At 40.3% G+C, this 15229-nt stretch overlaps 1 protein-coding gene across 1 annotated transcript in view; it reads right to left on the bottom strand.

The window, feature by feature from the left end:
* LOC124163101 overlaps window positions 1–15229 on the bottom strand; it is a 60408-nt gene that overhangs the window by 15670 nt on the left and 29509 nt on the right. The window contains exon 6 of the mRNA XM_046539903.1: window positions 13005–13225. Coding sequence (XP_046395859.1) covers window positions 13005–13225 — 221 coding nt within the window. The remainder of the gene's footprint in view (window positions 1–13004; window positions 13226–15229) is intronic.

A 15229-nucleotide genomic window follows, 5' to 3' on the forward strand; every position in this document is an offset into this window, starting at 1 on the left:
TGCTCTTCGAGATTCGGAAACGTGGGAATATAGGAGGGAGGAGGAAAAATGCCTTATGGCGGAGGGAGGGGGAACTGAAAGGGGTGATTCGTAAATTACAGTGCGATCTCGTTAATCCGACCCATACGCAGTCGTGGCATACCCGGATTATTGGAAACATACAGGGAACAAACAATGCACGAAAAGCTTTTTAATGTATAATTTTGCAATTAAATACATAAAGTGACGCCAACTCTCCATGCTACTCAGGGTGTGATATTCAAGGTAGATAACCAAGTTAATAATAACGATTATGGTCGATAAAGGAAGAATGAATCCTGAACACCAATGTGATTTCTTTTCCGGATTCAGTGGGTCTCATAACCAAAAACGTATGCAAATGAATAACTGGCAAACACCTGCATACATAATAATAAAATAAATATTTAATATGTATTGAAAACTCTTTGATTTAAAACTCATAAAATTATATTATACGAAGGGAGGTCGCTAGTGCTGCCCGCCGGATTCCTGGACGCGTCGCATTGCTGCAAGGCAGGATTTCAGATATTGTACTGTACTTCATATAAACCCACCTTAACTGGTATAGTGATTAAATAATAGGGTGGTTTCCTATTATTTTTTATTGCCTAAATCAAAAGATTATTACTCCTGGAGTACGTATTTCACGCATTTAGATTTTTAAATGACTATATGTATTTTTCGCGATTAAATGAACAGTGAAAATTTTCGTGCGCGCGAAAACGCGACGGCTAAGTGTGAATGCCGGGAAATCTCCGTGTGACGTCGTTCTGGTTCCCGCTGCCGCAAGTGAGGTGACCTTGGGGCGACGCTTTGAGCGCTGATACGACGCAGGATGCTTGCAGGTAGCAGAGTACCCTGCTAGCTGGTAGCGCTTGGCTTAAATTAGGATTATTAATACCTTATCAAACGAAGAAAACTTTCCGACCATAGGCAGTTTTAATAGGTGATTATTAAGAAATGCTTCCCTCAGCTCTGTGCCTCATGCATGTATTGGTAATTTCAGACGATGTATAACTCCTATCTACTCTTATAAAAACTAGGTCCCTGTGACGTCACGTGGAGTGGCATCGCGTGAGCGCCAATCTGGCCTTTTTCAAATGAGGATCAAAATTGACCATTGCCATTCGTCTAAACCGGTATTTCTAAAACGAAATAATTTTTATATTATGAATACACTAATGGTGGGTAACGAATCGCAATCAATGCCTTTCGTTTTCTTTGATGAAGGAAACTGCCCCATTACTAACCGCGGCGATACCGCGCCTTCTGTGTAGACCGTGGGTATCGGGTTGGTGTGGTGCCTAGTGAGTTGGCTTCCCACCTCGTGAGCTCGGGTTCAAATCCTGGCGGTGGCAGAGAATTTTCAGAGATGCCTGCTTGAATGTTGTGTGGTGGACATTTCAAGCGCAAACCTCCGTCCGTCGGATGGGACGCTAAGCCGCGGTCCCCTTAATACCTTTCGTGAAGAGCACGCTAATGCCTACGCCGGGTTTCTCTCCAACTTACCTTCCATACCATTCTCTACGGCGCGAATGACTTCAGCTTTAGGTTGCCTCCTCCAAATACCATCACTACCGTGTAGAGCGTCTTCTGGAGGTGACGCCGCACAGCAGGCGGAAATTGAAAAAAGCTTGACGAAACCCTAAACTTTCACTATTTTTTTGGTGAACAAAAATGTTACAGTCCGGTAGAATAATGTCGAAGGATCAAGGAACTATGGCTATTTAAATATTTGGTTCACCCTTTAATCATTAAAAGCCGTTGAAGACGAGAAAAAATATAAAAAATTTCAATTCTGAATTTCTGCAAAAATCGGGTATTTACTTTCGCTGGTTAGCCGATAATATGGTTTTCCATAAATTTCAAAGAATATTTTCTGAAAGATTAAACCTTTTCTAAGAAGTATACGGGATAGTTTATTTATTTTTATCAATTTTTCTTATAAAAATTAAACATTATATTCGGATTAAGGAGGTAAAAATAATTAGAAATCGAAAAAATCGTGGATCTGCGTTGAATAATGACGGAGATATTAGTTTTGTCAAGCTTTTTTCGATTTCCGCCCGCTGTGCGACGCTTCCTCATTCGTGAGGAGGGTTGTCTCGGTTGGCCCCCCGTCCGCTCGCCCGCATACTCTCGTGGCATTCCCACTCTGAATCTCACGCCCAGGCGTTAACCCCTGACTCCCGTTCTCCTCCGCTGACTTTCGGGCACTTTTCACCACGAATACAAATCCCCTCCAAAGCGGAAATTGGATCTCAGCTCTATATTCTCAACAGCATATTATTGGAGTGGGTAGAGCGATATCCTGTGTTCTGTAGATACTTGTAACCAAGGGTACTTATATTTTCATTTTCTCAATGGATGCAATACGTCTCTGTTAAATAAAATTTCAGGTAAAATTGTATTGTAGTTCCCGGTGAGTGAGAAGGCTGCTCTGGTCCTCCGCCGGGTCCGTTCGTTACGACGCACAGTGGGGCCAAATCCATAAAAGGTGCCCATAATTAGAAAAATAAAAGTTCGGGGTTATGATTTCTTTATACATGGTTGGGAAGGCACTTATTTGAGCTGCTGAGAAATAAGTTCGTGAAGCAGATAAGTGTGCACCTCTTCGTAAAAATCACTTTCAAAGTGACATGTGCGCTGCTGGGATACATAGCCTCCCTCTCGCTTCGAAATACCCTCATCTTCTAGACTCCTCCTCAGCTACCCAATTTGCTAAATTTAAAATTTAAAAAATAGAATCAACGCAACAATGTGCATAGATAAAAAATGTTGCTTTACCATAACATTGAAACAATATTAAAATTATTATTAACATAAATATTAACCAAGAAATTGCACAACTTTTATTCAAAAATAAAAATACGAACATCATTAAGTTATATAGCAGTGCTCTGCAGTGCTCTTATATAGTTATATTATTGTAGCCACAACTCTCGGCTATCAAAACAAAAAAAAAATTAACCGCCCCAACCCGCCCCTTCGTGAATTAATGAAGAAATACGTAAGTAACCTCCAACCGTATGGACGCCGAAGCGCGCAGCTCGTTGACACGTTGCATGCAAGAGGGAGCACTTACTTTATAATCGGTGTTGAAATGAGTTCTTTTGCAATAAATTGCCGCAACAAAGACTCAAGACAAAGTATGTACAAAGTCAATGCTATAATATCTCGTCCAGTAAAGAATGATATCCCTAATGTAGTTTAACCACGTTGCATGCATGGATTCGTAATTTCGAATGCTGCTTTGCAAGTGGCTTTCAGAATGTAAGTTAAAACCTGGCAGATCTGCAATACAAACGCTAAAAAATGGGTGGAGGAGCCGAAGAAGGAGAAGGACTTAAAAAGGAGCTTAGTTTAAACCGGCCAAAGCAGGTGTATGGTAGTAGTAATGACGACAACACAGCTCTAGAACTCTGAAATTTCCGCCAATAAAACATGCTTCAATTTGGAGCTTCTTCAGAGATTTAATACTGTTTTACAAGCTGTCTTCTGGCTATAGAATAAATATAGATATCTGCGAAGTGCATTCTATCTAAACAGCACGGCTATTGTTGAATTATATCACTGGTTTTGCATGCCAACAATGTTTACCCTAAATACTGTTGCACGAAAGGAATGCCATACAAAATTCATTGTTACCAATCGGAAAAATGTCAGAGGAAGTGCAGGAAGCGTACAACAAATTGTTGAGGAAATTCAGGGAAGATTTTACCCGAAAGTGCTCGAGGAAAAAAACTGTAGTGGACTTCGTCGTGAGATTGATGTTACATTCCGACTCGATTAATGAAAGTCATATTGTGATGCGGTCCAAGTCATCGACAGTTTTATGTTCCGGAGCCATGAATATTTTGTATGAATCCTACCTGATAGAATCAGGATCTTCATCGGAATCGGTAGACGATTCTTTGGATGGAACGAAGTCTGATTGAAATTTGTGTTTACGTTTACAAGCCTATGTGCGCAGCTCTTTTCATATTCAACGTAGAAAACCTACTATATAATAATGTGTGATGTAAATGTGTTTGTTAACTTTTTATATATTCTTAAAAAGACATTTAAGTTATTAGTTTTCATTTACTATTTAAAATAATAAGTGGGTTTATTCAATAATGCAGTTTTGTGCTGAGATAATTATTCATGGGACGAATTAGAGACGGATTATATTTAGTGTTTGCATTTTTTTAAGTGAGTGGTCGCGGGCCTGTTCATATTTTACGCAGATTGACTGTTATACAATAATGTTTTACAATTTCTTTGCTACCTTATTATGTTCCAGGCTGTATTTTTAAGCCATTAGTATGCATACATTCTTATAAAGTGTACAAACATTAAGATACATGTAACAATATCCGAAATTAATTCGTTTAAAATGTTTGAAAAATAAAAATAGCCATAAAATGATATTTATTTAAAATAATTCATAAAATTATTAATTGGTTGCCTTAAAGCTTTGAAATTTATTTCATATAATTTTCATAATCAGTTTCATATTCGTTATATTATACAATTAAAAATATTCCCCCCTTTCTACTGGACATATGGAACAATTACTGTCTTATTTTAGCAAAAATAACCAATTTTTTGGCAAAATATAAATTTTCTTTATATTTCAATATCATATTCGGAATTAGCGACCTCGAAAACTGTTATGTCCCAAATTTCAAGCAAATTACATGATATTTAATAATTATGACCAACTTTTAAGCATTTGGCCCCACTGTGCGACGCGTCGTTTTCCCGAAATAAGCCGTGTATGCGATTGGCTCTCTCATTTCTAGCCGAGTTAGTATCCCTTCAGTACTCCTTGTCGAATTGCCGAAGGACGTTCATAGAGTAGTTGCTCAGTTAGGGATACAACGAAAGTGACTACTGAAGATTTACATAGTGTAGTCTTGGCAAATAGAGAGGGGACTATAAACAAAGTTTTAATACATGGAGCGGGAATTGTGAAACATGACATTCTTCCTATTGGACAGCTTTCCGAAGAGGCATTGGAAGCCCGACACAAGGAAATTAGAAGATTAGACATTAGACACATCGAGAAAAACATACCAGTAAAGTTTATTTTTGGACTCAAAATTTACCTTATGCACAACTATTGGATAGCTTTAACGTTGTTAACAGTGGAAAAAATTCTATTTTCCCCTTGATTTGTCAAAGCAGAAGGTAGGCATGCCCCTTTAGAGTTTGCTTCTCGCATCACATTCGTCCATTTTAATTGTTATCGCCCATCTAAACAATATTGTGGCCTCCATAATCTTAAATAAGTTCAATTGCATCTTTACAATACACAATTTGTAGAAAGTTTCGTTAATTTACTAACACTTTAGACTTTAGCGACTTTTGGCCGGTTTTTTTCGATTTTAGCTCACTGTGCGTCGGTGGACATGCCTGTGAATGTGGGTTACTCGGCTATCGAATCGTCGGCAGTAACGAACGGAGTGACCCGATAAAGAAACCGAACAGCCCTCTCCAATCACAGAAGCCATATTTTCAAGCCCCTTATCTATTCTTTCGTACTATTTTTTCTGTATACGCCGTCAATGACCGTCAGGCACTCGCCAAACACATTGTAAACGCTGCGCTATCCGATGTCAACTATTCAGTTTGATGTGAACTTCGGGAGCATAGGAGGCGAGGGAGGGTCTGCCTGAGGGATCCCTCGGCTGAACCCCAGGGATCACTCTGGCGCCGACCGACCCTTCAGTGACACGTCGCTTTCCCTTCGCCCTCTCTCTTCACGTGCCAATGCCGTTCACCGCATCCCCCCTCCCTCCTCCGCCATCGCTCCCTCCCTCTTCGCCAACTTCTTCTTCCGTCCGTCATGAAGGGAGGAAGCTACCGGAAGTGATGCTCACGGCTTCCGTCCCTCGGCGCGTCTTCTTCATTCTTTATCACCCGAAACATTTTGCCCCGTTTACACCACGATCGTCGCGACGTTGATCGCGACTACTGCACGTCTACACGTCTAAAAGTTACCATCGTAACTCAGTGCTGCCCTCGTTGTGGAACTGTGTCAGATAACAACTGACGACGACACTGCGTGAGAAAATTGAAATCCTGGAAATTAAGAAGCAAAAGAATATTAATGTTTTCATGTGCTAAAACTGAAGCTAGACCGAACTGTCGGTAAAACGTTAAAGAATATAGGTTTCTTTATGGGAATCTGTCCAAAGTTTAGCAATATTCGTGCGGTAAAGACAGTATGGAATATTTTGCTAACTGGTCACTTTATTATAATATCGACTCCATCCGGACTGAACGTGTCCAAAATAAATTTTTCAAAGTAAATAATTGCGATTTATTAATCTCTTTGTCTGATTACATCACTTCATATATTCTTTCCCTAGTTAATTTGAAAACTCTTGCACGACCAAGGATCCTCCAACAAAGGCATATTCCTCTACAAAATTATCAATTAATATTTAGATTGTTCCAATCTCCTTTATTAGTAACTTTTAATGGATCCCGTCATAGCTATATAAATCCTCACCTGCTTGTTTTTAATTACCATAGAGCAAATTATGTCTTCAACTCCCACCTATGATGAGATAAAACTAAAACTAGTCACAACAGTCCGTGAAGTCTTTAAGAAACTAGATTCTTCGAGAGAATATGTCAAAACATTCAAGAATATTCACGCATTAAAGACAGTACATATTGCTGTTATAATTTAACTAGAAAAGGCTTAGATTTCGGCTTGATTCGGCACAAGTATTGATATCTCCATGTCCTCATCTAAATGTTATGGTTATTTCTGGCGAATTTTATTGTGAAATCCTGTATACAATGATTTAATTGGATAACATTTTGTGCATGTTTGTTATTTTCCATCATCTGTGAATTATAATGTAAGGATACATGGTTATGGGTTAACCTGTAAATAACGAAATGCATAAAACTGGTATAGTACAGAATATCCGATATCTTTTGGTAAATAGAACATCAGAAAAAACTTTCCCCTAACGTCCTTCCATTGCCTGTTGAATAATGTCTTCAATCGTTGCCATATATCTTTGATATATTAGAGTTATTTATGAAATATCAATTACTGTATCAAGATTGCAACGGCGCGAAAGAATCGTATATGCATCGATCTTCATTTCGATCTCTTTTTTTCTTGGCACACTAGCGATAACCATCGTAAGTTCGGCAGTGTTAGGTACTAAGGCCTACGATGGTAACTCTGCGCGTCTACACGACGTTTTGAGGTTACGATCGTACGGATCAACGTCGCGACGATCGTGGTGTAAACGGGGCATTTGTTAGCTCACCTTGCGTCATCTCCTCCGCATTACTTCCGGACTCAACTCCGATTTCTTTCGTTGGCATTGTTTTGCATCTACCAGCAAATGGATTGGGCTCATTTGCCTATTTGTTTTCGGTTGTGATTAGGTTTGAAAATAAAAAATGCATCCAGATTGGTTCATTGAAACGGGAAAAATAATTTTAAAATTATAATTTATCCATATTATTCATTCATTTGTTGTATCGCTTTTACTTTGTGCAAAATGCCTTGGTTATTATGTTTCCTTATTCATACAACACCACGTTATTCTGACAACGCGTTATTATGCGCCATTTTTATATGCTTTTGTCAACTGGCTAGTTGGGGTGAGTTAAAGACACCGACAGGTACAGCCCATGAGTCGCGACTTCGGCGCGGTCACTGTCGTTATGGATACCGGTGTATTACCGTCTTTTGATCCGTCGCGACGCGTCGCCTTACTTTTCCGCGACGAAAAATCGATGGTATTAACCATTTCGCTGGTAAGTTGTGGCGTCACGAAATCATGGCTAGCGCATCGTCACTTCTCCGGAACTCCTCGTCCTCGCATGGTTAATTGTTGTTAGCAGCAATGTTTTATGGGTATTTTTAATGAGAGATTCCGTCCCTCTATAAATGATAAAACCGTGAGTCAGTAATGTGCCATGATGACGTCACCAACTCAACTCTCTCAAATCTCTCTGTTTGCAGTTTATTTAATGTATTTTCTTCTCGTGATCACGTCTACCATAATACGACGCTAAACGAAGGATATTTTTCAAGTCGTATGAGAAAAACTCTTCTCCAAATTTATTCGGTTACTCGAGTACCATCTGGGTACTCGAATACATGTGGTACACTCCTAATCTTACCTTATATGAAAGGGAAGGTGGTTCCGGGGCGAATATTGACGCGCGTGCTTCGCAGGGGACCTTCTCGGCTCTTCTCCTCAAAAGGCACTTGTCACGCGGACGCCCTCCACTTCTCATTCACTCAAAGAGCGTTCACCCTCTCCTCTCTCCCCTCCTTTGCTCTCTCCACATCCCACCTCCAATCCTTGCTGCGAGAAAGCAAGGATTGAAATTATTAGCGTACCTTCCCCCTTGACAAGGAAGGCTGTCGTTTGGCTGGTTCTCTCCGTACCATCGTTTGACTATGAATAGGGTAGTTTCCTATTATTTTTTTAATGCCTAAATCGAAAGATTATTACTCCTGGAGTGCGCATTTCACGCTCTTAGATTTTCGAATGACGATATCTATTTTTCGCGACTAAACGAAAAGTGAAAAATTTCAAGCGCGCGAAAACGAGACGGCTAAGTAGGAATGATGGGAGAAGTCCGTGTGACGTATTTTTGGTTCCAGCTGCCGGCGTGTGAGGTGACCTTGGGGCGAGGCTTGAGCGCTGATACGACGCAGGCTGCTAGCAGGTAGCGCTTGGCTTAAATAAGGATTATTATTCCCCTATCAAACGAAGGAAACTTTCCGAACTTAGGTAATTTTAATGTGTGATTATTAAGAGAGGTTTCCCTGAGCTCTGTACCGCATGCATGCATTAATAATCTCAGACAATGTAAAACTCCTATCTACTCGTATAGAAACTAGGTCCCTGTGACGTCACGTGGAGCGGAATCGCATGGGCGCCAATCTGGCCTTTTTCAAATGAGGTTAAACTTGACCATTGCCATTCGTCTAAACTGGGATTTCTAAAACCAAATAATTTGTATATTATGAATACACTAATGGTGAGTAAGGAATCGCAATAAATGCATTTCGTTTTCTATGATGAAGGAAACTACCCTATTTTCATAAGTATTAAAAGAAAATAGAGATGGCACTTTTCCGCAGGTTTATTTAAAGTACGACGCGTTTCAACCGTTAGGTCATTATCAAGTACAGGTATCATTGTTAGGTCATTATCATGTACAAGTATCATTTTACTAGATAATGACCTAACGGTTGAAAGGCGTCGTGTTTTAAATAAACCTGTGAAAAGTGCCTTCTCTATTTTCTTTTAATACTCACAGGATGTCATTCCACTACATTTCGCCTGCTTCTGTTACTTTTAATATGAATTTTCAATTCACCAATTGGTTTCGAAGTAAGCAGATGTTTACGTTGTTTTCAACAAATCCATCAATTTTAGTAGTATAAAAAACTTTATTTCTATAAAATTTAATGCTAGATTTTGGCTTCCTTGTATCTATAGTTCAAGCTAATGGACCGAAAAATACTGGAGTACCAAGCGCTCCAAGTTGGGCAACTTGATTTTTCGCACAAAAACGGGTACTTTATTATAAAAAATAAAGTACAGGAAATACTATTGGGCCGAATATTTTTAAAATTGAATGATCTAATGTAGAAATAAATTCTCTTCCGTTTGCTTTTTGTTGCATTGAATTTGATTGCTTCGTTTAGACGATAGAGCTCTTTAAACTCGGGTGTCTTTATTTTTTTTCAGACAGTAGTAGCAGTCACATTTTGTTCATTTCAACTGAAAATTTTATTTCCATTAACCTTATCTCACACGATGAAAGAGACGAATCATGAGTTCCATAACATATTCCTGACGTCTCAAGTCCAATAGTATTTGGAGAAGGCGAAAGGCATTTAAGGTCTTTTACGCCACGCTGGAATGAATGGCAGAAAAGGTGGAAGAAAACCGACGTCGGCATTAGCCTGCGTTAAGGGGACCAAGATGAGCACCTAAGGGATAGCGAATTGCTTAAGGCGCCTCAGGTGATCACAGTTTAACGTCCCATCCGACGGACGGATTTTTGTAGTTCACTTCACGAGGCACTCCAGCAGGGATCGGGAAATCCCGGAAAAAAATCCGCTTCAACAATATTTGAACCAGGATCCAATAGGTTGTAAGCCAGCACTATGTCCATACCACACCTACCCGATCCCCCTCCTAAGTCTCAGTTGCGCAGCGAGGGGGGGGGAGTTGAGGGATAAAAAAAAAACCCGGAACTCGGAGAAAATGTAAAATTTAATCCATTTTAATTAGTTGGATTAATATTACGTATATTATAGTGTAAGGATTAGTAAAATATCCCTCATGAAGTCGTACAACTCACCACTTTCAACCATTTATCTTAAGAATTTTCTAGGGGAGGGCACCCGCACCTCCCGTATTCCATACTCCCAGTATTAGTTGCTCCAAAACCGCCCCCCCTAGCCTAGCTGCGCGCCTGCTATGTCTAGTGTGCCAACTATTTCTGGTTGCCATAGTAATATCTGAATTATTGAGAAGTGGAGGATTTCTATGTTGTCCTTATCTTTCGACTACTGTGCAGCCACCGTGAGCTATTCATTTACATTTGTGCGCTCTCGCGGGCGAATTCCGACGCGAGTCCCCTTCGGCGGCTGCAGCGAGCGGTGTGCTAGACGCATGTCACGCAGCGTGCCCGCCCGGACGCCCGCTCGATGAATCTAGGTCATTTCAATTTTCACGCGTTCGCTCGCGGACAATCGGCCGCTGTCCCCGTGCACTTGTGCGGACGAAGCGCGCTGCCGCGGCCGCCAGCGCCCTCTTTCGCCCTCCCACGTGACTTCGAGGCGACCGATGTTTAGGACAAGAGAGCCTAGATGCTAATCTACACTGGAAATATGCCGTAAGAAAGATGGTCAGTTTTCATTATTACTGCCATGGTCCTTGTATGCAGGGACCGTGATAACGGCTTACGTATGTATAGCCTGTGAGAGCGTCTCGCCAAACCGGAAGTGGGTGGTCAGTAATTCAGTTGACCACAGCGGTAAGCCTGAGAAATGAAAACTACGGGAAAGTTGTTGCGTTTATTACGTAAGTAAATCGATTTCTTCATCATGACCTCAATTTATATGGCAATTAATTATTTCTTGGAGTGAGGGACAGTGAAATAAAATGCAATGTGTTTGCCGACGTTTCAATATTATGGTATGTCTTCATCAGGGCTATAAATAATGGTTGCAATAAATTAATAACTATATAAAAATATGTTATTGTACATAAATGGAAAAGAGGAGACAATAATTTTGACATGCCTTATTTGCGATTTCTTTATCGATTGTAACGAGATTAGTGAATATCATGGTTACCATCAATTTGGGCAAACAACTAAATAAAATAATATCCGAGTAAATATTATGTTTACCCTTCAGTGAGTGAAATATTTCATTATATAGAAATGAATTAAGTAGTTTGATGCTAACTAGAAAGAAGTAAAAAATTCAAAAGTATGACTTACACCGACTATGGTTGTATCAAGTAACTCTATGTGGTTAAAAACATTGAATTATTGGGTACACAGTTATATAGAGCTTAAAATAAGTGCATTGAGTGCAAAGTGCCAAATGTCCTTCAAAAATTAGCTGTGCAAACATAAAAATTACAATTAAAACATAAGTCTGGAGTTTCCGTCTAAGCGTTATATCGAAATCGTAGTTCTTGACCGCTTTTTCTTGATGGATAATGTTAATGAGGTTTGGTATTTAAGTTAAAGTTATTTATTAAATTTTACCATGAAAGATTCGCTCTTTTATTCGATAATCCTTAGGTCGTAGTACAACAGCATTAATGAATTGACGTAATTTTTTGCATAGCTAAATAATACTCACAAAAATATTATGAGTTAATAAATTCTTTCAAACACTTTCTCAGTATTATTAAATTTGCATCGTGTAATTAATGCGGAGGTTCTAGGGAGGGTAGGAGAGAAGTCCTACGAAAAGCCTTCGGTAAAAACTGAACAATTTAGTCAGCCATATTATGAATTAATTTTTGAAGGACAGGTGGAAGGGAATAACGTCAGTGGGAGGAAACGGATGAGGTACATGGAGGACCGTGAATTCAGCAGAACAATGATGTAGGCAAGGGCGGTTCCAGGTTTTTTTTCTGCGGGTGAGGCACGAGGAACTGACACGCAAACAGTCTTCTCGTATTTGGGATTAAAACAACATACACAAAATACTATACGAAACATTTTCTTTATTTTAATATGAAAGTTATAAAAATGGAAATATTAATAAGTTACGTGTGTAAAAACGACAGTTTTCGGTCCCTTTCTCACAAGCGATGCTTTCTGGCTAGCGAATGACCAATGGCCGGAAAATCCGTCTTCTTCCCTTGGGATCAAGGCTTTAATGATTGAGGCTTCGTAATACACAAAACAAAATGAACTTACGATAACCGCATTAAAAATCTTGTCTAATTTTTTATCGTCTGCGGGAGGTCACGTGCCCCCTCCCGAATCCCGAAAATGTGTGTAGGTTTTTAAAGATTATGCGACAGGAGAATTAAGGGAAGAGCTGCGTCAAACCAATCTTAAGGCCGTTTTAAACGGGGCACGTACCTGCACAATCTGACGTGCGTACGAAGGCGCAGTCAAAATTGCGTCGTGTAAAGCGGTGAATTGCTAGAACACATGCGAGAATGCGTGGACGTGAGATGGCAAAATAGCCCCTGTTGTAATTTCGTTCATGCACTCGCGCAATTCCACGCCATTTTATAAATTAATGCAGCTCTAACCTGCGCAATTCCGTGCCCCGTGTAAAACGGCCTTTAGGATTGATGCTGATATCATTTACAATGAATAATGTTATCTTTGAGCATTATTTGTGCGGGCCGCATGATTTGGCTTGAGTATGTGTTGGAAGTGGCAAACAGCAGGGCCTTGCCCTACCTGTGGAGAGAGAGAGAAGAATGGTGGTTTCCGTGGCAATGACTCACCGGCGGTCTTCACGAGGGGCGACAGTTCCACCGTCACGCCCACCACGGCCGACTCGACGCCGTCCACGGCGCACGCGTAATTGGCCGCGTCTCTAGGGCCCACGGCCGGGATCACCAGCGTTCCCAAGGCGTCCACGGGTCCCCCCGGACCTCCCACGCCCCCGCTCTCCCCCAGGTACACTCCGTTCTTGGTCCACGTCACCACCGAAGAGGCCGACGCACTAGAAGGGTTGAAGGGTCCAGTATGTTACAAGAGTTATGATGGGAATCTTTACTGGAGCGTAGACCGAAGTATAGGCTTAACTTACTTAGGAAATTCGAAGGAGATGTTTTCTCAGACGACGTGAGTCATATCCTTCGTTTACCATCGCACCATGGTAGATGTGATCATGAGAAGAAAATAAAAGAAATAGTCTGCAAAACAGAGAGATTTAAAATGTCATTCTTCACTCGTACTATTGAGGATAGCAACGTTGTCTCAATTGATAGCATTAATGGCGCCACTCGCTAGGATCACTCATTGCATGTTTTTTTCCAGAGTTCTAACTTTGCATGTATTTGATCTAGGAATTACTAACCATTAGCAATTTTTTTGATTAATAAGCATGTATATTTTGCTAGTATGCGTAATATTTCTATGACCGTGCAGTGTGCATGTGGCGGTCCTCTTGCATGCTGCATGTTGGTGATTGGTCATCCCCTGCCAAACACCTTAGAGGTGGCTCGTAGGGAATTAAGTGGATGTTGATGGGCTCGTATGTGATCGGTCGTATCGAGTACATACCTCAAGACCAGGGACGGACTGGATTGGACGAGACCAGAGGACCCCCGGCCCTGAGAGGGGCCTTGGTCCTCTACTTCTGATATGCAAGCCAGTGCTCTTTAAATTCATGGCACTAACTTCCAGGCTGCGTATCCACATGTTAGCATATTAGCCACATTTTTACATTTATATAGGGTGGAAAAAATTGTCACGAAATTTCATCCCTGGATAGCCAGAAGAAACCAAAATTACCAATGATGATTAGTCGAAAACACACCAAAGAGAACTACTGATATGATATTCTAATGGGTTTCGTTGTATTTATTTGATGCCCTTGTACACATTTGTATACGTGTGTCATTAATAGGCGTGTACGAGTAACGTAGATTAATTTTGGCGCATCTGAGATTTAATATAAAGTAAGCAAGTATTCAATGTGGCTGGGGATTTGGCAAAAGCTGAGCCCAGCATTGAAATTAAAACCTTTGTATAATCTTCTTTCAATTTTCGTACTTAAAGTGCAGGTAAATGTATGTGTCCTCTGTACTCTCCATGAATATTTCATGGTGAAAGAGTGAGTTTAAAGAAGCAATGCATTAAGACAGCGCGAAAAGGAAAATTGAATCGTCACGCCAGCAATTTGTGGTCAGTCATCTCTTTTTGCATTTCGCTGACTAGATACGATGAAAAGCCGTGGTTGGAAAATGATTTCCACTGACTAAGCTTACGGCTTGCGGCATGTGGCAAACGTTGCTGTCTCTGGAATAAATGCACAGAAAATGAAACCAGAAAACCCTAGTTTATGGTGCGAATATGTAAGTTTTAAAATCTCCTTAATCCCAGTACAAACATTGTTACAATAGACGCACCAATATGAAGTATGCGGCTGAAAATACGATCGCTCATTGTTAAACGCTTTTGTTTAATCAGATGAGAGTCCACTACGTAATACCCTTCGAGTTACCTCTAGGGTGTTCGGCAGGGGGTGGCAAACACACATATGATCACAAATAAAATACGTGCAAGTTCGTTTATATGTATCCAGAAAATCTACATAATACCCTTCGAGCCATCTCTAGTTGTTTGCTGGATGCAGCAGCATGATATGATGAAGATCAATCACCAACATGCTGCATTCAAGAGGATCGAGACGTTCACATCGCCCGGTCGTAAAATATTATGCGTAATTACAAATATACGAGTACATTCATAGAAAGTGAAACTTTTCCGAGGTTATTAATTTCATACGAAATCCATGCGGGATTAGAACAATGGAAAACAAACAATGAGTCGACCTAACTAATGACGCCATTAATTCTACTAATCGAAAATATCATATTGAGGTAGAACGCTATTTACAAGTATTATTTATCAATGCGGTCACTCTACCCATCTTAAGTATTGAGTATGCTGCAATGTGAAATCACAGCACTAGCTCATTTATCTCTGGTAGTATATTTTC

This window comes from Ischnura elegans, chromosome 7, assembly GCF_921293095.1.
Source record: "Ischnura elegans chromosome 7, ioIscEleg1.1, whole genome shotgun sequence".
Taxonomy (NCBI): Eukaryota; Metazoa; Arthropoda; class Insecta; order Odonata; family Coenagrionidae; genus Ischnura; species Ischnura elegans.